Genomic DNA, 26,280 nt, shown 5'->3' with positions numbered 1-26,280 from the left:
ATATGTACTGGCATGCTCATCACAGCACTATTTACAATAATGAAGACATGCAATCATCCTTGGTGCCCATAAACAATGGATTGGATAAAGAAATTGTCATACATATACACCATGGGACACTATGCAGCAATAAAAAAGAATGAAATTGTCCTTTGCAGCAACATGGATGCAGCTGGAGGCCATTACCCTCCAGCTGATTTAATGCAGAAACAGAAAACCAAATACTCCATATTTTTACTTATTAAGTGGGAACTAAACATTGCATATATATATGGACATAAAGATGGGAACGAAGGGAACAACAGACACTGGGAACTAGCAATGGGATGAGGGACAGGGGGCCAAGGGTTGAAAAACTAACTATTAGGTACTATGCTCACTACCTGGGTGACAGTATCAATTAAACTCCAAACTTTACCATCACATAATATACCCAGAGAAATACAAAAATTAGCCAGGCACTGTAGCAGGAGTCTGTAATCCCAGCTACTTGAGAGGCTGAGGCAGGAGAATCACTTGAACCAGGGAGGCAGAGGTTGCAGTGAGCCGAGATTGTGCTACTGCGCTCCAGCCTGGGCGACAGAGTGAGACTCCGTTTCCAAAAAACCAACCAACAAAAAACCCAGATAATAAACCTGCCCATGTATCCCTGAATCTAAAATAAAAGTTGAAATAAAAAAAAAGAACATTCACTGTTTATGTTATGATTATATAAACACTATTCACCAATGAATACTTGTCTTAATTAAAAAATAAATAAAATAAAAATGCAGTTTTTCACATTTCTCCTAAAATGCTTAGTTTGTATGCAATTAAATACACTTCTATATTTGATAAGAGCAGTTGATTATTCTTCAAAATTGCAGTTTTAGTACCACATACCTCGTCACAGAAATTATTTAAATTATCATTAAAAATTTTGGTATTGTGTTAAAATTCATTTTATTGTTTATTTTGAATTTTTTTTTTTTTTTTTTTGAGACAGAGTCTTGCTGTGCCACCTAGGCTGGAGTGCTGCAGTGGTGCAATCTCGCTCACTACAACCTCCGTCTCCTGGGTTCAACCGATTCTCATGCCTCAGTCTCCCAAGTAGCTAGAATTACAGATGCCCACCACCACGCCTGGCTAATTTTTGTATTTTCAGTAGAGACAGGGTTTCACCATGTTGGCCAGGCTGGTCTTCAACTCCTGACCTCAGGTGATACCCCTGCCTCAGTCTCCCAAAGTGTTGGGATTATAGACGTGAGCCACCACGCCAGGCTTATTCTGAATACTCCTATGTAGGCAAAATCATTATTTACTCCAACTCTGGAACTGTTATTTCCTTTAAAAATGGCCAGATTTACAAGAAAAATACTTATTTTATTAATACTATGGCCAGCAAGAGAAAAATGAATGTAACTCTAGAACAGAAATAAGATCCTACATTTACCAAGTGATTAACATATGCCAGTTAGTGTGCTAAGTGCTTATCTTAGATTGAACCCTCTCTCATTTTGGGGCAAACATGCAATATTATATTATTATTGCCACTCATACTTTGGAAAATTGAGGCTTACAAAAGATAACTTGCCTAAAGTCATATAACCAGTCTGCCTAACTTCAAAGTTCTTGGTTTTTTCCCCTTGTCCCCTAAACAAACAAGACAGAACCCTGGGGCACATCAACACTTAAGACATAATCAGAGAAAAAGGAGTCAACAAATGAGACTGAGAAGTACAAAGGTAACAAAGTGGTGGGAGGAGACAGCACGTGAAGATTTGGGAAGAGGGGAGATGACAGAAGATGAGGATGAGAAGTAGATTAGAATCAAATTGGCCATCTATGCCACGCTAAAGAATCTGGACATTGTCTTGTAGGCAACAGGCATTTAAAAATAAGTCACAATTGACAGCACAGAGGACAGTTTTGGAGAGGGGAAAGACTTTTTAAAAATTATTAGTTTTTAAATTGATACATAATAATTACACATATAGGGTATATGTGATATTTTTATACATTCATATAATATATAACAATCAAATCGGGATATTTAGGACATCAATAACCTTAAACATTTGTCATTTCTTTGTATTAGGAACATTTAGAATCTTCTAGCTATTTTGAAATATACAATAAATTATTGTAAAAAAAGTCATCCTATTGTACAATTAAACACTACAACTTATTCCTTCTATCTAACTTTATATTTGTACATTAACCACCCTCTCTTCATTCCCCATCTTCACCTTCCCAGGTTCTGGTGACTGTTATTCTACTATTATTCTAGTAAGAGAAAGACTTTTGATGGGCTGATGAATCAAAGTTCACTTGCTAAATTAAAAAAATTCAGGTAATGTAGTATCTCATCTAAGTGCTATTTTTTAAGCCTGTGTTTCTAGTAATGAAATACATGCCACTGTTCTTTACTAAATGATATTTTTCTTTGAGACAGAGTCTTGCTCTATCACCTGGGCTGGAGTGCAGTGACACAATCTTGGCTCACTGCAACCTCTGCCTCCCAGGCTCAAGCGATTCTCTTGCCTCCGCCTCCCAAGTAGGTGGGACTATATGTGCATGCCACCACACCCAGATGATTTTTGTATTTTTAGTAGAGACAGGGTTTCAACATGCTGGCCAGGCAGGTCTCGAACTCCTGGCCTCAAGTTATCTACCCGCCTTGGTCTCTCAAAATGATGGGATTACAGATGTGACCCACTGCGCCCAGCCTACTAAAGGATTTTTAATAACAGACAAACATTTTGAAAGGCAAAGGAACCCTACAAATCATACTGTTTTTAATGTCTTCTAAGAAAATAAGATACATCTTATAGTTGCTGTTGATAAAGCCCATGCATGAAAAAATTGGTCTTGGCTGTTCATATTATTATTTCAATTGAGTTTGGAGTATGGTTAGTCCTTCATAGGCTGAGTACAATTGTCATTTAAGTATCTAAAAAGATTACAATGGATTCGGCATTGAAACAAGAAAAACACAGCAACAGAGTTGTGCAATATAGGATAAAAAATCACTGCCTGAAGTCTAAAAGAAAGTATGTCTAAAATGAAAAAATTAAAGTAACAACAAAGCATTGTATCATAGTTTAATTAGCAGCATCTTCCACTCTTCTTAGTGGTACAAAAAATAGTGGAGTTTTTTTTTTTTTTTTTTTTTTTTTAACGTCATTGAAGTCTTAGAAGTATGGCTGACCTTGAAATTTAATCAGATCTAGTTTGTTTAGGGCCACATGGTAGGTATGTAAGTCTCCTCCTTTAAAATGTTGAGGTGGGGTCCTATGAGTTGCATGTGCCAAAGACTCTTTCCAAGACACTGGGCTCACTGGGGATGCCGGAAGAACACTCCTAGCAGTTGTTAGAGGCAGAAGAATGGGTCAGGCAACTCAAACGGCAGAGATAAATGTTTTATTCCTTCAAGTACTTACTTTACAGCAATAAAGCTTATTTTATATTGCTAATGCATGATTAGTGGTATTTGTGTCCCCTTTGCATGACATATTTTCAGATTTTTTTCATTTTCTATGTTTAAACAGAAACACAATCCCATCCTCTCTGTATATGCTGTGTACATGCACACACATAAATATATTAAAACTCCAACAGAGAATCAGAAATTATTCTGCAATTTGTTTTTTGAAAAATCATCAATACATTATAAATTTCTTTCAAAGTTAGTACCTATAGGTCTACTTTATTTTACCTATGCATCTTGAAACCTCTTTCAAATCTAGCAATGCCTTCTAGGTACCAAATTCTGCCATGTGGTCACTGATGACTGTGCATGTCCCATTTTCTAGACAAGCTTCCTGAAATTAAGTTAGTTGTAAAAGATAAATCTCTGAGTGCTTACAGTAGAAAATAAGTCCTTTGTTAATAAGGTTGGTTATGTTAGAAGTGAAAAACCATGTCTATTTTGTCATCAGTTGTTGAATATAGCAGGAAATTGATAAATATTTACTGAATAACTAGAAGGACAGCACGTGTTTAAGGCAGTTAAGAAAGACCAATTCTTGTTGGCAATAATGTGGCACGCTTTATGATTCTGGATTTTCTACTGTTTAACAAACTCCACACCGACACCTGATTCTTAACTAACCTTGGTGGTTACTTGAGAATCAGGGGGTATGTACAAGTACACAAAAAGGAATAACTTTTTTCTCTTTTATACTGGACCAACTAATAAAACAATGGTCGAAAGACATTGGCCATCAAGCAATGAAGGACAATGATTCCTGACACATAGGAAACAAACAAGGTAAACTCTATGACTGTCTGAGTTTATTGCCTAGAGACAGCTTTCAAGCTGCGGTGCTGGGAAGGAGAATTAAGGCAGAGCCTGTCAAACTCTCTGAGTTAAGGAGCTGTTGATAGAAGTAAAAACCAAGGTGGTTACAGTTCATATGAGAGACTACTGAAGAAAAGGGAGCTCCAAAGAGACAGATCTCTGACTATTTACAGATAGTGCCCCTTAAGTATTCACCTGGCACAGAACACTGCATATGTATAAAGACAAGAGACAAAACTACAGACAAGATTGGTGGGAACAATCTCTGAAGTGAACACGGGCAAGGCATAGTGCTTATTTCCATCAGCCAAAGTAGAAAACCTTATAATTTACAGGACATGGAATACTGAAAGAGTTTTGTTACAGTAATGGGGGAGAAATTGGCCTTACGATAAACCCTTTTCTGCCTAAAAAAGCTTAAAAGCAAGATTTGGAAGAATCAAACTGTTTCCAAGAAATCTAATTATGTTCCAGAACAAAGTTAACAAAAGCATATAGGAATACAAAATATCTAGCACCAAGGTTAAATTTACAAGGTCTAGCATCCAGTACATAATTACTACGTATGCAAAGAAGCTGAACAATGTGATATATAATGAGATAAATCAACTTTATTGAAGCCAGCCATGAAATGACAAAATAATAGAATTAGTAGACAAGAATACAAAAAAAAGTTACTGAAATTATATTTCACATGTTCCAGAAAATAAAGTTTGAGAATGTTAAGGAGAGACCTAAAAGACACAAAGAAGATACAATTCGAACTCCTGGAAATGAAAACTACAACATATGAGATAAAAACTGGATTAAACTGAAAGCAGATTATATAGTGGTAAAGAAAAGACTAGTGAACTGGAAGACATAGTAAAAGAAGCTATCCAAAAGAAAAGCAGAAAAAAGACTGAAAAAAAAAAACTGAAGAGAACATCATTTGTTCTGTTGTAGAATAACTTTAAGCAGCCTAATATATGTCTAATTGAAGTCCCCAAAGGAAAATGAGAGGATAGAAGTATTTAAAAATTTAAGAAATTTATAAATTTGATAAACTCACATATGTAAGATGTTCAACAAAACCCACGCATAGAAAAAATGAAGAAAACTGCAGCAAGTCAAATGATAATCAAATTGCTTAAAGTCAGTGACTAAAAATCTCTTAAAAGCAGCTAAATAAATACACATTACCTAGAGAGGAACAAAGATAAGGATGAAAGCAATATCTTGGCAGAAACGATGCAAACTAGAAGAGAGTGAAGCAACATCTTTCAACTACTGAAAAAGAGAGAGAGGGAGAGAAAAGTCAACCTCAAATTCCTTACCCAGTGAAAATATCTTTCTAAAAAACAAAGGTGAGCCCAGCAAATCCATTCCCAGGTACACGCTTAAAAGAAATGAAAACAGGTACTCATACATTTGCTTGTATTTGTGTGTTCATAGCAGCACTTTTTATAATAGTCAAAAAGTTGGAAATAACCTAAATGTTCATCAAAGGATGAATGAATAAACAAATTAAGGTAAATATACACAACAGAATATTATTCTGCCATAATAAGGGATAAAGTACTGGCTACATGCTACAATATGGATGAACATCAAAAACAGTATGCTCAGTGAAAGAAACCAGACACAAAAGGTCACATATTGAAATAAACACAACCATACCAACAAATATATTAAATGTTAAGGGTTCTAAAAAAATCTCCAATTGAAAATCATACTTTGTCAGATGGGTAAAAAGAAGGATGGAAAAACATACACCTTGCTAATACTACTATTTTAGTACTTTTCACTGTAAAAATTTGACAATAAAAGACATCCAACAGTTGACAGTTTTTAGTTACATAGTGAAAACTAAAAAATAATAGTATTAAGATAAATTAAAGAAGATCTAAATAAGGGTAAAGATGCAGTGTGTTCATGGGTCAGAATATTCAATATTAAGATGTCAATTTTCTCTGCTTCATCTATATTTTCAACTTACATAATGTTAACCAAAATCACAGCTAGTTTTTGAAAAACATTAACAAACGGATGATAGAATTCATATAGAAATGCAAAGAAAAAACCAGCTAAACAACTTTGAAATGAACAGCATTGGAGGACCAATACTATCTGATTTCCAGATACTATAAAGCTACAGCAATCAAGACAGTGTGGTACTGACATAAAGACAGATAGATAACTGGAACAGAGTCGAGAACAGTCTCACACATAAATGATCAATTGTTTTTCAATAAATGATGCCAGAACAGTTGGGTTGCAATTATGCAAACATCAATTTCAATCTATATCTTCCACTCGATATAAAAATTAAACAAAAAATGAATCACAGACCTAAAACTATGAAACAGCTGGAAGAAAACATATACAAAACCCCTTATGACCCTAGGTTAGGCAAAGATGTTTAAAATACAACACTGAAACACAATACATAAAAGAACAAAGTGATGAACTGTACTTGATAAAAGCATCTCTTCAAAAGACACTGTTGGCTGAGTGGGATGGCTCACACCTGTAATCCCAGCAAGGTGGGAAGATTACTTGAGCCCAGGAGTTTGAGACAACCTGAGCAACATAGCAAGACTCCATCTCTACAAAACATAAAAAAAATTAGCCAGGGGTGGTTGTAGGTAACTGTAGTCCTAGTATTTGGAATGCTAAGGTTCCCAATAGTTTGAGGCTATTGAGGCCAAGAGTTAAGGCTGCAATGAGCTATGATTATACCACTGCACTCCAGCCTGGGTGACAAAGTGAGACTCTGTCTCTAAAAATAAATAAAAAAATAAAAAGACATCATTAAGAGGTGAAAAGATAAGCCACAGGGTGGGAGAAAATATTTGTAAATCATGTATCTGATAAATGACTTGTATTTAGAACACATAAATAATACTCAAAACTCAAGAATAAGAGGACAAACAATCTGATAAAACAGACAAAAAATGTGAGGAGACACTTCTCCCAAGAAGACAAACAGAGGGCAAGGAGAAACTCAAATGAGAAGATCCTCAAAATTGTTCGTCATTAGGGAAATGCAAATTAAAACCACACTAATATGCCACCACACACCCATTATAGAGAAAAAAAAACTAATCATATCAAGGCAAGGATGTAGAAAAATTGGAACTTTCATACATTATTGGTGGAAATGTAAAATGGTACAAACATCTGGGAAAACAGATTAGCAGTTTCTTAAGATGTCAAATAGACACCTACCATATGATCCAGCTAGTCTACTCCTAGATATTTACCCAAGAGAAATGAAAGCATACATCCATACAAAGACTTATATGTGAATGTTCATATGAGCTTTATTTAAAAAACTGGAAATGACCCCAATGTCCATCAACAAGTGAATGGATAAACAAACGGTGGTACAACCACACAATGAAATGTTACTCAGTAATGAAAAAAGTGAAGTACGAATAAATCTTGAAATAATTATGCAGAATGAAAGAAGACAGATTAACAAAAGTATATGCATACTGTATGATTCCTCTTATATAAAAGTCTAGGAAACACAAACTAGGCTGGGTGTGGTGGCTCACGCCTGTAATCCCAGCACTTGGAGAGGCCAAGGTAGGTGGATCACGAGGTCAGGAGTTCGAGACCAGCCTGGCCAACAGAGTGAAACCCCATCTCTACTAAAAATACAAAGCTGGGAATGGTGGCACACGCCTATAGTCCCAGCTACTTGGGAGGCTGAGGCAGGAGAATTGCTTGAACCCAGGAGGCTGAGGTTGTGGTGAGCCAAGATCGCACCACTGTACTCCATTCTGGGCAATAGAGTGAGGCTCTGTCTCAATAAAAAACAAACAAACTAATCTACAGTAACTGAAAGTAAATCAGTAGTTGCCTAGGGACTGAGATGGGGAAGACTGAGAGGGAAGAATTCCAAAGGGGCATATGGAAACTTTTGGGGAGATGTATGTGTTCATTACCTTCATTTTGGTGATAGTTTCATGGGTATATTCATGTGCCAAATGTTAAACTGCACTATACCTTAAATGTGCAATTTACTGTATATCAATTATACCTCAATAAAGCTGCGAAAAAGGGGAGTATCTGTTTTTATTTTGGGTATTACTTAGCATTGTCATTTTGTCCATTCACTTACGTATAACCTCAGGCATTTCTGAATAGCATTTAACTCAATGGTAATTCTAACATTAGTTATTTGTATTTCATCTGTGTATTATCAAAAAGGCCAAACTGATTTAAATATTTAAACTGATCCAAAGAATAGAGATCCTGAACCGGCCTAGCCAATATGGTGAAACCCTGTCTCTACTAAAAATACAAAAAATTAGGCCGGCATGGTGTTGTGCACCTGCTATACCAGCTACTCGGGAAGCTGATGCAGGAGAATCACTTGAAACTGGAAGGCAGAGTTGCAGTGAGCCAAGAATGCACCACTGCACTCTAGCCTGGGCAAGAGAGCGAGACTCTGTCTCAAAAATAAATAAACGAATAACATAAAATAAAGAATAAAGATCCTGAGATACTTCCTTCTGTATTATTTCACCATCTATTATGAATAGTCTATTGTTATAACAGCAATCTAATACTAATCATTCAGCTAGTTTATATATTTTCAGAGTAAACGATATAATTTTCATGAAGCAGAAAAAAGTAAAATCCATGGAATACTTTAAATATTTTATTTTCAATCTTAAGGGAAAAGTTATATACTGAAGTTGGTATAGATCCTTTAATACAGGATTACTGATTCTTTCTCCAAATGTCTTATGAAATATTTTCAAACATACACAAAAGTCCAGAACTGAGTACTAAACCTATACGTACATGTCATCCAACTTCAAACATTATTAACATTTTGTGATTCTTGTTTTATTTATTGAGCCCTTCCTCCTTTTCTCATGAAATATTTTAAAGCAAATTCCAGGCACCATACCATCTCATATCATAAATATTTCAGCATTTAAGTATTTTTCTCAATATAAGAAATAGATTATTTAAAAATGGTTTCATGCAAATTATACTTAATTATAGGAGCATTTAACATTTAATTTCTTACATTTTCTCCGAACAATGTATAGACGTGTGTTCACACTTAGAAATTCTTTCTTTTTATGTTTGAGACAGAGTTTCCCTCTGTTGCCCAGGCTGGAGTACAATGGCACAATCTCAGCTCATTGCAACCTCCACCTCCCAAGCTCAAGTGATTCTCGGGCCTCAGCCTCCTAGGTAGCAGGAATTACAGGCATGTGCCATCATGCCCAGCTAATTTTTGTATTTTTAGTAGAGACAGGGTTCCGCCATGTTGGCCAGGCTGGTCTTGAACTCTTGACCTCAAGTGATCCGCCTGCCTTGGCCTCCCAAAGGGCTGGAATTAAAGGCATGAGCCAGTGCACCTGGCTTCTTTACTTTTAGAGATGGCGGATCTTACTTTGTAGCCAAGGCTCTAACTCGTCAGCTCATGTGACCCTCCTGCCTTGGCCTCCGAAAGTGCTGGGATAATAGGCATGAGCCACTGCATCCAGCCCACATTTAGAAATTCTTATTTCAATTAACTGAAATGCTCAGGAAGGCATGTAATTTAATATTTTACTTTTAAAAAATATTTTTGAGAATTATTGTGAAATTAAAGCCAACATGAGGGATCTACAATATATTAGCAAACAGAGGTTCATTTGTTTCTTTAAGTTATTCATTTATTTATCTTTTCTGCTTCCAGCCAGCAGTGTGCTGGAGTTGGCTTGCAGCAGCTTGTAGGACTTCTCTATTATTTCATACAAAGACTTGTACATGGATGTTCATATGAGCTTTATTCCAAAAACTGGAAATGACCCCAATGTCCATCAACAAGCGATGGATAAACAAACTGTGGTACATCCACACAATGAAATTACTCAGCTCAGACCACAGGGCTTCCGTAGCTGATGAGGATGGGATTCGAACTGCATGGGCAAGGACTTCATGTCTAAAACACCAAAAGCAACGGCAACAAAAGCCAAAATTGACAAATCGGATCTAATTAAACTAAAGAGCTTCTGCACAGCAAAAGAAACTACCATCAGAGTGAACAGGCAACCTACAGAATGGGAGAAAATTTTTGCAATCTACTCATCCGACAAAGGGCTAATATCCAGAACCTATAAAGAACTCAAACAAATTTACAAGAAAAAAAAAACCCATCAAAAAGTGGGCAAAGGATATGAACAGACACTTCTCAAAAGAAGACATTCATACAGCCAACAGACACATGAAAAAATGCTCATCATCACTCGCCATCAGAGAAATGCAAATCAAAACCACAATGAGATACCATTTCACACCAGTTAGAATGGCAATCATTAAAAAATCAGGAAACAACAGGTGCTGGAGAGGATGTGGAGAAATAGGAACACTTCTACACTGTTGGTGGGACTGTAAACTAGTTCAACCATTGTGGAAAACAGTGTGGTGATTCCTCAGAGATCTAGAACTAGAAATACCATTTGACCCAGCCATCCCATTACTGGGGATATACCCGAAGGATTATAAGTCATGCTGCTATAAAGACACATGCACTCGTATGTTTATTGCAGCACTATTCACAATAGCAAAGACTTGGAATCAACCCAAATGTCCATCAGTGACAGGCTGGATTAAGAAAATGTGGTACATATATACACCATGGAATACTATGCAGCCATAAAAAAGGATGAGTTCAGGTCCTTTGTAGGGACATGGATGCAGCTGGAAACCATCATTCTCAGCAAACTATCGCAAGAACAGAAAACCAAATACCGCATGTTCTCACTCATAGGTGGGGATTGAACAATGAGATCACTTGGACACAGGAAGGGGAGCATCATACACTGGGTCCTACTGTGGGGAGGGGGGAGGGGGGAGGGATGGCATTAGGAGATACACCTAACGTTAATGATGCGTTAATGGGTGCAGCACACCAATATGGCACATGTATATATACGTAACAAACCTGCACGTTGTGCATATGTACCCTAGAACTTAAAGTATAAAAAAAAAAAAAAAAAAAAAAGAAATTACTCAGCAATGAAAAGAATGAAGTACAAATGAATCTTGAAAATTTTTAGGGATTTTGTGTGCTGGCTATCAAACACAACTAGCATTAAAAACTAAATTATTTAAATTTATAGTAAAATACACTTTATTAAAAACAAAGGTAAAAATAATCAAACTTGTCAATTTAAAATTATTTTACTATTATCTGTGCTCTTGAGTCTGTTGTGCTCTTGAGTCTTGAGTCTATGTCTGTTGTATCTGTATGCTGTGAACATTAAGTACTGGTATGCTGCTGACAACCTTTACTCCATCTTTAGTAACCTTAGGTTGGTAGTCTGAAGTTAGTCATGGTGGGAATATTTATACAACAGATACAAGCCAATGTTACAAATCAAGCTCTCCCTCATATCCCTCTTGGAAAGCTGGTTGTTAACATTTACCAACACACCACTGTGTCTACCCCGAGCATTAACTATGTGTCAGGCACTGCAATAAAATGAAGTATTTCTGGTCTTTTGAAATTTGACGGCCGGGCGCGGTGGCTCAAGCCTGTAATCCCAGCACTTTGGGAGGCCGAGACGGGTGGATCACGAGGTCAGGAGATCGAGACTATCCTGGCTAACACGGTGAAACCCCATCTCTACTAAAAAATACAAAAAACTAGCTGGGCGAGGTGGCGGCGCCTGTAGTCCCAGCTACTCGGGAGGCTGAGGCAGGAGAATGGCGTGAACCCGGGAGGCGGAGCTTGCAGTGAGCTGAGATCCGGCCACTGCACTCCATGCTGGGCGACAGAGCGAGACTCCGTCTCAAAAAAAAAAAAAAAAAAAAAAAGAAATTTGAGGATAAAGATCCTCCAATGTTATAGTATTAAAAGACACTGTAAAGATTATAAACAGATCCTTAAGAAAACAAGTAATACATGACATATATTAATGTTATTTGATGTATGACTTTAAAAAACCCTTTATTATAAGAGAAATAGTTTTTAAAACTTTTAAAATATTAACTTTTTGGCTGGGTGCAGTGGCACATCTCTAATCCCAGTACTTTCAGAGGCCCTACGCAGGTGGATCGCTTGAGCCCAGAAATTCAAGACTAGCCTGGGCAACATGGTGAAACCCTGACTGCACTAAAAAAATATAAAAATTAGCCAGGCATGGTAGTGCATAGCTATAGTCCCAGCTACTGGGGAGGCTGGGGTGGGAGGAGCACTTGACCCTGGGAGGCGGAGGTTGCAATGAACTGTGATCATGCCACTGAACTCCAGTCTGGGTGATAAAGCCAGACCCTGTCTCAACAACAACAACAACAACAAAAAAAAAAAAAAAAAAAAAGAAAGAAAAAAGAAAAACTTCTTATGTTGACACTCAGGAATATTAAATAAATAAAAGGAACATTAGCGAAGCAGTACCTTCGGTTTAAATTGTTTTACGACTCGAATTTCAAAAGTACGGAAAAATATAATTAGATCTTGACATCAGAAGATGATTAAAAATGCTATGTAAAATGCATACATATATATTTACATAGTTTAAATGACATAAGGCCAAGAAAAAGAAGCAATATGAACCTGATTTTCTAAGTGTAAACAAAGTTAAATTTAACACAGGAGTGATTTTTCATTAAACACAGAGGTAAAAACCTCTATTTTAAAATCCTATTTTAAAAATGATTTATTAGTAAAAAACTGAAAATGTCACCAAAGTTTGCCAAACTTGTTTTACCAGTTGATATTCTCAGAAATCAAAGCTTTGTCTGTCTAGTCTGCATTTATACTTAGTCTGGGCATTTAATCTTCCTTTTGTTTTCAGTTTTGCCATACACTGTAAGTTGTTTTACATGGCCTTAACATTCAGTTAGTTTCATAAATTGTGAAATCATTTTGTACTAGCAAACAGCTTATTTTAAAACTGCTCAGAAAAAATAAACAAAAGAGTCAAAGAATTAAAATGAATACTGTGATTCTTCATATGGGTTTCTTTTGTTTAAGTTATTTACCTCTTGTGAAAGCTGTGTTACTTGGTCCTTTCGATGTTCCAGGTCTTTTAAAATCAGCGAGTTTTGTTTTTCCAGTTGAAGCACTCTTCTTGCCAAATGAACACTAGGCAAATGAAATGAGAAAATTAATGCTTAAAAGTGAAATACTGCCCAAAATATTCAAAATGTGTTTGTGTACTTGAAAATAGACATCATTTCCTAATTATACTTAAATATTAACAGAAAGAATACAGAGTCAAATAATATTTTCAGGCACCAGTAGTGGAAGACCAATACCCCATAACTCAGAATTATGAGAGTAACAACATTAAAATCTCCATGACATAACCGTGATATACTGATTACTGCAGTAACGGTTTTTAGCCCTTGCTATAAAAGCGGAGAGTTAACATTATAATACTTGCTTGAAAAGACCACAATACAGCAATTTACAGCTTGTCACCCCTTTTATAAATATTTTCCAATTACAAATCAGAAAATTAGTTGAAATATGATAAACAATAATTAGCTTATCACTTTGAGAAGTATCAGAGTTTACTTCAAACAACATAATGCACGTTATAATATAAAACAAAAATGAGGTTTTTAATTGAAAGTAGAGATGATAAAGATATACAAAACTTAGAGAATGTCTATAGTAAAGTCTAAGCTTCTGTACTAAAAAAAAAATCACTCCCTCTGATACTCTACAGTACCATAAGTTATTGCACTGACCTTTAGTATTTAAAATTACATGTGAAACATCTCAATTCTACCTTTAAGAAACAATTATAAGAATAAAATCTATTCCTTCTAACTATGGTGGGAGGAAGTGGCATCTTTCTTTAAAGAACTGCTAATAATTTTGAGAAGACATGTTGCTCCAAAGACCCTCTCTGCATTTCCAGTAACTTAACATTTTCATATTTATTGTATTTTCATGTTTTATACTAGGTTAACCTACTAATTTGTGAATTGTGGAATTCATGGAATCCTAGATGGAATGTTTTATAATGACAAAAAGTAAAATAATGGTGGTTTAAATAAAATCATAGGGCAGAAATAATTCTATTGTATTTTAATATTTCCCAATATCAGATAAAGAAATGCAGACAACACTCTAAAAAATGTTAAGACCAGGTGCAGTGGCTCATGCCTGTAATCCCAGCACTCTGGGAGGCTGAGGCAGGAGGATCACTTGAGGCCAGGAGTTCAAGACCAGTATGGGCAACATGGTGAGACCTTGTCTCTACAAAAAATATAAAAATTAGCTGGGCATGGTGGTGCATGCCTGTGGTCCCAGCTACTTGGGAGGCTGAGATGGGGGACCACTTGAGCCCAGGAGTTTGAGGTTACAGTGAGCTAGGATTGTGCCACTGCAATCCAGCCTGGGGTGACACAGTGAGATCCTGTCTCTAAAAATAATGATAATAATAATAATAATAATAATAAAATAGTGTTAGGTATCATCCTAAACATCTATTTCTAAGAACGCATACCAAATAAAAAAGATAAGTCCTGGCAAAAGTTTATATAGTGATTTGAGTTGCTTGTTTAGATCTAAAATTCTATCCTTTCAATCGGCATTAGAGACAGAAAAAGCATACAGTCCTCATTTTTTGATAACCACTATTTTTTTTTAAATAAAAACTTTACTGACATATAATTTTACTGATATGCAACTTAAATATCATAAAGTTCACCCACTTAAAGTATACAATTCAATGTTTTTTAGTATATTTAAAGTTGTGCCACTATCACTATAATTTTAGAGTATTTTCATTATCTCAAGAAGAAATTCTGTGTCCATTACCAGTCACTCTCCATCCTCCCCACATTCCAACATCCTCCTTTGCTCCTCAAATTCAACCTTAGGGAACCACTAATCTACTTTCTCTGTTTATAAATTTTTAAGGAGTTTACAGTTTATGACAATACCGTTCTTCATTTCCCAATATAAATATACCAAGTTCTCTCTAATTTGACCCTAAAATAACAAAATTTCTACAAATAAAATAAGCCTTAATGTGAATTTTGTATTTTGAATCTGTTGATTCTATTACATGTTTGCAAGCATCGGTTTATCATTAGCTCTATTTTTATTAGGTTAATTAAAAAATCTTAAGCACTATCTTTATTCATATTTTTATTCTTTCTTACCCTTCATATATGTCAGATGTAACTTTTTTCATCTTTCTATCTCCCATAGAACTTCACACTAGGGTCACTTAAACATGGTAATTTTTCAATAAATACATGTTAAAGGTATAGAACATGTATGTGTATACTCAATATAGAACAATAAACACAATCAAATGCAATTACACAGAAATAGAGTTACAAATGAATGAAATGGAAGACAAAAAGATGTAAGAAAATAATGAGATGCAGAGGTCACATATTACCAACAATCTGAAGAAGATAATGATTTGAAGACATCAAGTTTAATAATATTAAATTGTTCATTTGGTTTGAGCGTTTTTATTTTGTTTGGGGATTGCATAATGTTCTTATACAGATATGGTGGTACCACTTACCAATAAAAATATAAGTCATAAAACACTGACTCAAGAAATTCTTGCTGGGTGAGGTGGCTTACGCCTGTAATCCCAGCACTTTGGGAGGTTGAGGTGAGGGGATCACCTGAGGTCAGGAGTTTGAGACCAGCCTGGCCAACATGGAGAAACCCCATCTCTGCTAAATACACAAAAATTAGCTGGGCATGATGGCAGGCACCTGTAATCCCAGCGACTCAGGAGACTGCGGCAGCAGAATCACTTGAACCTGGGAGGCGGAGGTTGCAATAAGCCGAGATGGCGCCATCGCACTCCAGCCTGGGGGACAAGAGTGAGACTTCGTCTCAAAAAAAAGAAATTCTTGGTATGCTAGTGCTTAAGCCTTAATACCAGGACTACTTTCTTCAAACAAGAATTTCCCCTGATTTTGACTGGGGGATTCCAAGTAAGGAAAATCAACTCTAAACAGAAGGAAAGTATCTATGGTATCTTCAGATTGCTCACAAATATGCTCTACAGTGCTTTGATTACTAGTTTATAGTACAATTTTGCTGAGAAAAATTTTCTGAGAATTCATGGTGACGGGAAGGACCATGAGTATTAGTATGACTGTTGATGTCATTTATGATGCATAATGATAATAATGTAGAAGACAACATGGTACAATTGGTCTCCAGTATATATGGGGTTTACATTTTAAAAACCACCTCTAAGTCAGTTGTAAGGACAGTAAAACACATTTCCTCATATATATATTAGAAATGGTATTAAAGTTCTCAGTTGCCCTAAAAGACCCATTTAGCCCACTAATGTAGTACAAACACACACACACAGAAAAGAATAAAAGATAATGTAAAATCTTTCATTAAAAGATTATACTCAGATTTATTAAGATTATATTAAGGATATCAGAGATTACATTAAGATTTAATGAAAAGAAATATAAACAAGATACATTTAAGCAAAAGAACACAGCAGAAACAAGAAATATAATTGTTTTCATCATTATAATACTTATAGTAAAACAAAAACGGTAAAAAAAAATTAGGCCAAGGCAGGCAGATCACTTGAGGCCAGAAGTTTGAGACCAGCCTGGCCAACATGGCAAAACCCCATCTCTACTAACAACACAAAAATTATCTGGGTGTGGTGGCACATGTCTTTAATCCCAGCTACTTGGAACGCTGAGGCACAAGAATCTATTGAACCCAGAAGGCAGTGGTTGCAGTAAGCAGTGAGCCAAGATCGTGCCACTGCACTCCAGTCTAGCAACCGAGTGAGACTCTGTTTAAAATAAATAAATAAATAAATAAATAAATAAATAAATAAAGGAAATTACTATTTTTTTTCTTGGTGATGAACATCAATGACTACAGAAAAGCAGGGTGATAATCAGAAGAAACATATTAATTCATTTGAAAAATACTCATGAACACTTCCTTTTAAGAAACATGTATTAAAAACCTATAATCTGCATAGGCACTGAGAATACCTAATATCTACTGGGAACATCTAGGCAAATTTAAAAATTACTGTAGTATGTTAAATGCTAAGAAAAGGCATACCACTAAGGAATAAAAACTAACACTAATCTGGTGAAGAAGCAGAGAAACAGAATTTTAGGTAGAGGGAAATGCATATGTAGAGGATGAAGTGCTAGGGAAAATTCTAAGTAGTATAGTATAAATCAGTAATATATGGTGCATGGTGAGGGTTGAAGCTGGAGAGATACAGGCAGAGATATGTTATGAAAAGCCTCATATGTTTGCATTTTATCCTGAAGTTGGTTAGGCATAGCATGATCTGGTCCGCACTTGAGAATGAGTACTCTATCAGCAGTGTGCAGGACGGCCTGCAGAAGGAATTAGACTACAGTCATTTAGGAGGTCATGATCATAATCTAGATCAGTGGTCTTTAAAAGTAGTTATGTGCAAAATTATTTGTTGAACTGTGGGAACTTTTACTTACATTTATTTTAATGTTAAATTATCTTAAGTTTTCATTTTCTGTGTAGGTTTTATATCATTATGTACATGCTATTCATATGATAGCACATGCATACATAATCTGTAAATATGAATACATATAGACATATTGCTGAGTGTGTACTAAAGTTTTTTCCCAATAAAGATTTGTATCAAAAAGTTTGGAGACCACTGGTCTAGGTCAGCTTTGTCCAATGGAAATATAATGCAAGCCACACATGTAATTTAAAATTTTCTAGTAGCCACATTAAAAAACAGTGCAAAGCCCTTACCTCATATGATACCAAAAAATTAACTAAAATGGATCAAAGACCTAAATACAGATGATAAAACTATAAACTTTTAGAAGAAAACATATGAGCAAATCTTCGCAAACTTAGATTTAGCAAAGGTTTCTCAGGGCAGCAAAAGCATAACTAATAAAAAAAATTGGATAAACTGGACTGCATCAAAATTTAAAAATTCTGGGCTTCAAAATGCACCATTAAGGAAGTAAAAATATCTTAACAATTTTAGTTTTGTCACGAAAAAGAAAAATAGGGCTGGGTACGGTGACTCACGCCTATAATCTATTCCAGCACTTTGGGAGGCCGAGGTGGGCAGATCACTTGAGGTCAGGAGTTTGAGACCAGCCTGGCCAACATGGTGAAACCCCGTCTCTACTAAAAATACAAAAATTAGCTGGGCGTGGTGGCAGGTGCCTGTAATCCCAGCTACTCGGGAGGCTGAGGCAGGAGAATCAATTGAACCCGGGAGGCGGAGCTTGCAGTGAGCTGAAATCGCACCACTGCACTCCAGCCTGGGTAACAGAGTGAGACTCTGTCGCAAAAAACCAAAACAAAACAAAACAAAAAAACAAAAGAGAGAAAGAAAAAAGGAAAAAAGACAGTGAAAAGACAATCTGCAGAATGGAAGAAAAAATTTCTTATCACATATCAGTTAAGAAACTTGAATCCAGAAAATATAAAAAACTGTTACAGTTCAACAATAAATACTTGGTATAAAGGAGGTATTTAGAAATTATCTATTGAATGAATGAACGTTCACTCCTACCTCCTGTTTCTTCATAATCCAACCAATATGGAGCATTGTCAATCTTTGGAAGTTTTGCTAACTTTATCAACATAAAATCCTGCTTTAAATTAAATTTCTTTATTTGTGAGGTGAAGCATTGTCTCATATGTTTGTCAGACATCTGTATTTTTTACATAGTGAACTGATGTCTATATCCTTTTCCCATCCGCTTTCAAATCTGACCTTCATGGTTAGTTTTACTCTATCTCTAAATTATTTAAAAATATCAAGGCTCTCTATAATCTCACTGGAACCAACCTTATTTGCCATTGATGTCTACTCTACTTAATGTCTCAGAAATATGGTTTCTGTGTTCCTTTCACTGCCTTTTGTTGGTCCTCCAGTCTGAAGATTTTCTTTAAAGGCTCCCTTTGAGTTCCACTTCCTCCATTTCTGACTGTGCCAGCCTTTACTGATCTCTATTCCTCTGACTGACACAGCCTAGCCCAACATACGATATGGTACTAAAGTTTATATATTCTTTCATGTATGTTAATCATTTCTCCCTAAACAGATGCAACTCATAAAATGACAGGAGTCTTATCCCCTGTGGTATCTAACTATAGAGCTGATCAGAGGGGATACTTAATAAATCATCTTCTCCTTTTTTTTTTTTTTTTGGCAGGGTCTCACTCTATTGCCCAGGCTAGAGTGCAGTGGTGCAAACAAGGCTACCGCAGCCTTGACCTCCTGGGCTCAAGTGACCCAGCTCAGCCTCCCACATAGCTGGGACCACAGGGCCATTAGGATGATTGGCTCATTTTTAAAATTTCTATAGAGGCTGTGTCTCACATTGTTACCCAGGCTAGTCTCCAACTCCTGGGTTCAGGTGATCCTCCCACCTCAGCCTCCTACCGTGCTGGGATTATAGGCATAAGACATGTGCACAGCCATAAGTACCTCTTGACTGATTTTGTTGTAAGTGCATTTTGTTCAAATGAACACATTGTTAGAAATCATATTCTGAGGTTGCAGCACCTCAACATTAAGGTACACCTATTGCTAATAATGGGCGATTAAAGAAAAACAATAAAATACAACTAATGCTCAGTATTAAGCATTGAACTAGCAATTAAAAAGTGCATAAAGTTAATAAGAAGGCAAATGTCTTAGATACCAATTCACCACTTCTATATTCAACCTCCTAAAACTTTAAGTGGGCATATTGCTTTGGTAAGTGATTTGGTGCTATAGGTGGATCCTCTTTAGAAGTCTGGGATCTTACAAGTGGGAAGAAACAAGAGTGTTTAAATGAAATTCAAAACGAGACAGATGAAGAACTGCTTAACTACAGCCGAGTTTATGCCTCCTCAACACAATGAACATACAATGAAAACAAGTCCTAAGATCTTTATCTTTTAAAATTTTTTGAGTCAGAGTTTTGCTCTTGTCACCCAGGCTGGAGTGCAATGGCATGACCTGGGCTCACTGCAACCTCTGCCTCCTGGGTTCAAGCAATTCTCCTACCTCAGCCTCCAGAGTAGCTGGGATCACAGGTACCCATCACCATGCCAGCTAATTTTTGTCTTTTTAGCAGAGATGGGGTTTCGCCATGTTGGCCAGGCTGGTCTTGAACTCCTGACCTCAGGTGATTCACCTGCCTCAGTATCCCTAAGTGCTGGGATTATAGGCGTGAGCCACCATGCCTAGCCCCACTAAGATCTTTAAGAAGAATAACTATGAATAAGTCAGGAAAAATGACTCTTGCTAAAGGCTATTTTTTTGGTGTAGAATGTACTGAATTTCTCAAGAAAGCAATGCTTTTATAAACTATCTATTGGGACACTTAAGTAGGTACCATACTTCTTTGTAATTATTAATACATTAATTGCCATATGATTTTCACTTATACCAAGATTAAGTTTGATATCATCTAGAAACTAACATCATCAGTATATTGGTTGTATACCTAAATATTAAACAAAAATTTCACCCGTTTCTTGGTCAAATTAGTATTCCCTAAGGGTTACCTTTTAGCTCTCTTAGCACTTCTTGATGCCAAATATAGGTTATTGGTCTTGGCTCTGTCCATGGTAGTCTGTATTTCTGATTACTACATACAATTTCCTAACATTTTTAGCTTGGCCAATGTGGACATGCAGAGTTTTGTTTATATCTGAGATATCGAAGCACAATGGAGGACTGATGCTCTGTTCTGGGTTCTTCATATTGGTATGGTGTCTTACTATCACCAAATCTCCAAATGAACAAGAATATGTGAGGCATGATTATTAGTTATTTGATCTTTCTCAGTTTCAGTAGATCAGAGTTCTATCTCTACTAACATGGCATGGAAGATGGTTGTAAAGAAGGGGACATGTGCCAGAAGGATCCCACTTTCAAAAAGCTTAAGGTTGGTCCTTATACTACCTGCTCAGCTGGAAATGACTGAGGACTAAATAGTGATCTCATGCTGATTATCTGTAGTTATATGAGACTTTCTCTAGTTTCTTCTATAGGCTTACACTTCCAAATTTGTCAGGAATAGAATAGCAGCAACTTTTTAAAGAACTATTCCTAAAGCCATCCCAAATGAAATGAGTACAACTTTTCCCAAGGACAAAAATGAGAACTCATATATATGAGAATAAAGGAAAGGAAAACATGTTTATCATACATAAAATTTTGTTAGTTTCCTCTGCTTTATTTTTTTTATTATGAAGCTCAGTAAACTGTGAAAGTTTTAACTTAAAGCTTTTTATAAAACTAGAGAAACTATAGTATGCAGTAAATCTTACAATTTGAAAGGTTTAAGAACGTTAGAACAGTCTCCACATTCAGATTAGCCAAAACACAGAGGCATATACAAAGACCACGTTAGTGCCTGGGTGTTACCATTTAGTGTGGCAGGTTAAAGGGCATAACCAAAACATGTAACCAGAAAATCTTGTTCGCTATTTTCAAAACAATCCCAACAGAAAGGAAAACATTACTTCAGATTTTCAAGTTTAGTCAAGGAGAGCCCATTTTATTTTAATGTACTTTAATTGTATAAGCCCTTGTAACTTTCTATAATTGTGTCCCAGAAAGTTTTAAAAAAATTGGCTGGGTATAGTGACTCAAGCCTGTAATTCCATGACTTTTGGAGGCTGAGGTGGGATGATTGCTTGAGGCCAGGAGTTCAAGAACAGCCTGGGCAACACAGCAAGACCCTGTCTCTACAAAAAATAAAAAATAAAAAAATTAGCTAGGTACAGGGTGCCTAGCTACTCAGGAGGGCAGAAAAAAGAATCGCTCCAACCCAGGAGTTTGAGATAAGAGTGAGCTATGATGGCACCACTGCATTCCAACCTGGGTAACAGAGTGAGACTCTTAAAAACGGACTAATATTAAAGAAAGTTTCATGTTTGAGGGGTATCCCTACTAATTATTTCAAGAGGCTTCTGTACAATTTTTAAAACAATATTGCCTTACATGAAAACTCAAATTGTGCCTAGTAAAAGATTTCAGAACCCTGGCTTTTCCTCTAAAATTAACTATGTAATTTACTTTAAGAACACATCAAGGTGTAACAACCTAGCACTTACTGAAGATCTACTCTGTCAGGCACTTCAAATCCATTTTCTCATTTTTAATTTTGTGGTACTGCCTGGGTTGCAGTCGACAACTAATGATAATTTTCTGTAACTATACAATTTATTAATGAAAATATAGCACTCAAAAACAGAAGTCCTAAAAATTAATGTTTTGGATAACCATTAAAAATGACCTTTCTGAAGAATACACAATGACATAAGAAAATGTTTAGAGTGGAATTCTATGATAATAAATTAAACTATTAAATTACAAGCAATAATATTCTAAATAAGTAAGAAAGTATATAAATCTGTGTGCATTTCCGAGTGGTTATTTTGGATGGTAAGATTACCAGTAACTTTCCAATTTTATAAAATAAACATGGGTGGGCATGGTGGCTCATGCCTGTAATCCTTGTACTTTGGGAGGCTGAGGTGGGCCAATTGCCTGAGTTTAGGAGTTTGAGATCACTTTAGACCAGCCTGGGCAACACGGTGAAACCCTGTCTCTACTAAAATACAAACAATTAGCCAGGCGTGGTGGTGTGCGCCTGTAGTCCCAGCTACTTGGGAGGCTGAGGCAGGAGAATTGCTTGAACCTGGGAGGCGGAGGTTGTAGTGAACCAAGATCATGTCACTGTACTCCAGCCTGGGTGACAGAGTGAGCGAGACTCCAACTTCAAAAAAATAAAAATAAAATAAAATAAAATAAACATTACTGTTATAACAAATCAGAAACCTCCTTTCAATTAAATGTTACCCTAAAATATCTAATTCTGGTTGTTCAATATATAAGATTTTAAACCAAATTTAATATGAATGGAATCTATTGTGTAGTACTTGGAAAATAAATTCTTTTGAAACTTTAATACATTTTGGTGTAGGCTGATGTACAATGAAAACTTTATTTTGCATATATTTCATTTACTATTCTGACTGAGTTGTTTTATCATTCACCTTAAGTTTCCATTGATTTTTTTCTTTTCTTTTTTTGAGAGATGGGAGTCTCTCTATGTTGCCCAGACTGGAGTGCAGTGGCTAGTCACAGGTGCAATTACAGTGTACTACAGCTTCAAACTGCTAGTCTCGAGTGATCCTTCTGCCTCAGGCTTCCCAGAGCTGGGATTACAGGTGCATGCCAGCATGTCTGGCTCCAATTCTTTAATTTCAAATGTGAAGGATTAAATATAATTCTCTCAAAGGTTATAATGTTTTTATCTTAAATAAACATAAAAAGCACAAAGCCACTGCCTTCTTCACAAATATCCATTATGATCTCAAATGTGGACTTTGCAAACTTCAGAAATGTGTCAGACCCTAACCTGGGATATTTAGTGCCACTGATCGATTTTGTGCATACAGTAAGCACTCAATAAAAGTTGTTGAATGCATGAAGGAATGCATAAATGTTCTCTTTGGATATCTAGCCTTACTTTCCCGTCATTCAGCTTAGATGACCTGAGAAGCACTTCCTCAAAATAACCCTCTGGCTCACCATGAGAAGAATGCCTGGCACCAGCTGGCAGGAGATATTAATAGCATGCCCATTAGGCACATGTTCAAGGCACATAGATAGCTCAGTGATAGAATCTTTAGGATATTTGGACAGTTAACATTATTTCGAGTATGAATCAGTTGTGGTTCCTTAAATCCTCACTTTAAATATTAAAAACCAACCTCTATTTTAAAAAATTCTTAAAAAAATAGTAAGGTGCAACAGCAATAATAGCTTGCAATTTCGAAAAAACTCAGTATTTGAGGCTAAGAAAAGTGAACTTCTAACAGTAGAATTCTTTCTTTTCTTTTATTCTTTTTGGAGACAAGGTCTCACTCTGCTATCTAAGCTGAAGTGTAGGGGGACAATCACGGTTCACTGCTGCCTCGACCTCCTGGGCTCAGGTAATCCTCTCACCTCAGCCTCCTGAGTAGGATAGCTGGGACTACAGGCACGTGTCCCCAGGCCCGGCTAAGTTTTGTATTTTTTGTAGAGATGGGGTTTCGCCATGTTGCCCAGGCTGTTTTCAAACTCCTGGACTTAAGCAATCTGCCTGTATTGGCCTCCCAAAGTGTTGGGAATACAGGTGTGAGTCACTGTACCCAGCCCCATTTATTCTTGTAATGAAGATTCTTTTGAGGGATTCAGAAGCCAAAATAGAGAAGAGAATGTGACCTTTCCCTTTAAATTTCAAGCTTTAGTATTTTACCTATCATTTACCACGGATAAGTTTCTAACCCACAAAACTATGTTCTATTCTTTCTTAGGCAACATTGGACTAAGAAACAGATATGCTGAAAATTACAAAATACCCTAGGTTACCTGTTGTGACTTTTGGAGGAAATGGGAATGGGATTGATTTTTTAAAAAATAATACATAATTCTGAAATATCTGAATCCTCACCAGACAGAATTAAACATTCCAGCTACAAATTGATACTTTCTATTCGTCTAGCCTTGATCAAAATTTGGCATATATTTAGTTTAACTGGTAAGAGCCATAAGTTCTAAGCATGGCTTAGAACTTACTTTCTTTTCTTGCTTTCTATAAAGTGGTCTTTATATCCTACATCACTTTATTTTTTTTCATTCATCACTATATTAATGAGGATACATCATTTTAGATAGCCACACAGACCTTCTATTTTCTGAGTCATTTTCTTAGTGTATAATTGTCATTTTCTTAGTGTCTCTAAATGTCTAAATCAGTTCACACAAAAAAAGCAACGTTGAATTCTCAAATGCTCTGATGAAGAAACAATTTTACTAGGTATCCTGCACTGAGCTAGATAGAGAAAGTGATAAATAAACAAGAGTAAGATGTAGCTGGCAGGGTGTGGTAGCTCATGCCTGTAATCCCAGCACTTTGGGAGGCCAAGGCGGGTGGATCACTTGAGGTCAGGAGTTTGAGACCAGCCTGGCTAATATGGTGAAACCCTGTCTTTACTAAAAATACAAAAATTAGCCACGCATGGCGACACACGCCTATAATCCCAGCTACTCGGGAGTCTAAGACAGGAGAATTGCTTGAACCCGGTAGGTGGAAGTTGCAGCGAGCTGAGATCGTGCCACTACACTCTAGCCTGGGAGACACAGTGAGACTCTGTCTCAAAACAAACAAACAAACAAACAAAAAAAAAAAACCCAACCAAAAAAAGATGTAGTTGCTAGACCAGGCGTGGTGAATCACTCCTGTGTTTCCAGCACTTTGGAAGGCTGAGGCAGTTGGATCACTTGAGGCCAAGGCCAGGAGTTCAAGACCAGCCTGGCCAACATGGTGAAACTCCGTTTCTACTAAAAATACAAAAATTAGCAGGGTGTGGTGGTGCATGCCTGTAGTCCCAGCTACTTGGGAGACTGAGGCAGGAGAATTGCTTGAACCCGGGAGGTGGAGGTTGCAGTGAGCTGAGACTGTGTTACTATAATCCAGGCCTGGGTGACAGAGTGAGACTCTGTCTCAAAAAAAAAAAAAAAATAAAATAAATAAAATAAAATAAAATAAAATAAAATAAAATAAAAAAAGTAGCTGCTGACCTTGAGGAACTTTCCATCTAGATGGGTAAATTATACAGGAAATGATAGCTAATGAGATAAGAGAAATGCTCTACTGTGTGGTACAGAGAAAACAGATGTTTTATAGGCAGAGAGATAGGTATATCCACTGCATTTTGGGTAGAGAGGCAAATAAGGCTGGAGAGGTAGAGCTACATTATGGAGGAGCTTGGAAGTCTGAAAGAAATATTTAGATTTGATGGATTTGATGTGGTAGTGAATGGGGCAGTGAGATGTTTTTGCAAAGTAGTATAAATTTTGGTGCAAGAGAGGAGTTAAGAATAAAAATCAGGCAGGTCAACTGGAAACCCGATTAATGTAGGTACAATTTTCTGTTAGTGTACAGTTGTCTGTTGCTATCCACGGGATTACTGGTTCCAGTGTACACTCCCTACCTCC

The 26,280-nt window shown here is 36.4% G+C and overlaps 1 protein-coding gene across 5 annotated transcripts in view; it reads right to left on the bottom strand.

Annotated features, from left to right (window-relative positions):
- Nucleotides 1-26,280, bottom strand: part of PIBF1 (progesterone immunomodulatory binding factor 1) — a 244,453-nt gene that overhangs the window by 71,308 nt on the left and 146,865 nt on the right. For all 5 annotated transcript variants that reach the window (XM_007960565.3, XM_073014386.1, XM_073014384.1 and 2 more), the window contains exon 14: nucleotides 13,265-13,367. In XM_007960565.3, the coding sequence (XP_007958756.3) occupies nucleotides 13,265-13,367 (103 nt within the window). The remainder of the gene's footprint in view (nucleotides 1-13,264; nucleotides 13,368-26,280) is intronic.

Source organism: Chlorocebus sabaeus, chromosome 3 (genome assembly GCF_047675955.1).
Source record: "Chlorocebus sabaeus isolate Y175 chromosome 3, mChlSab1.0.hap1, whole genome shotgun sequence".
NCBI lineage: Eukaryota > Metazoa > Chordata > Mammalia > Primates > Cercopithecidae > Chlorocebus > Chlorocebus sabaeus.
Note: the sequence above shows the minus strand (reverse complement) of the source record. Positions and strands in the feature narration are given on the sequence as shown.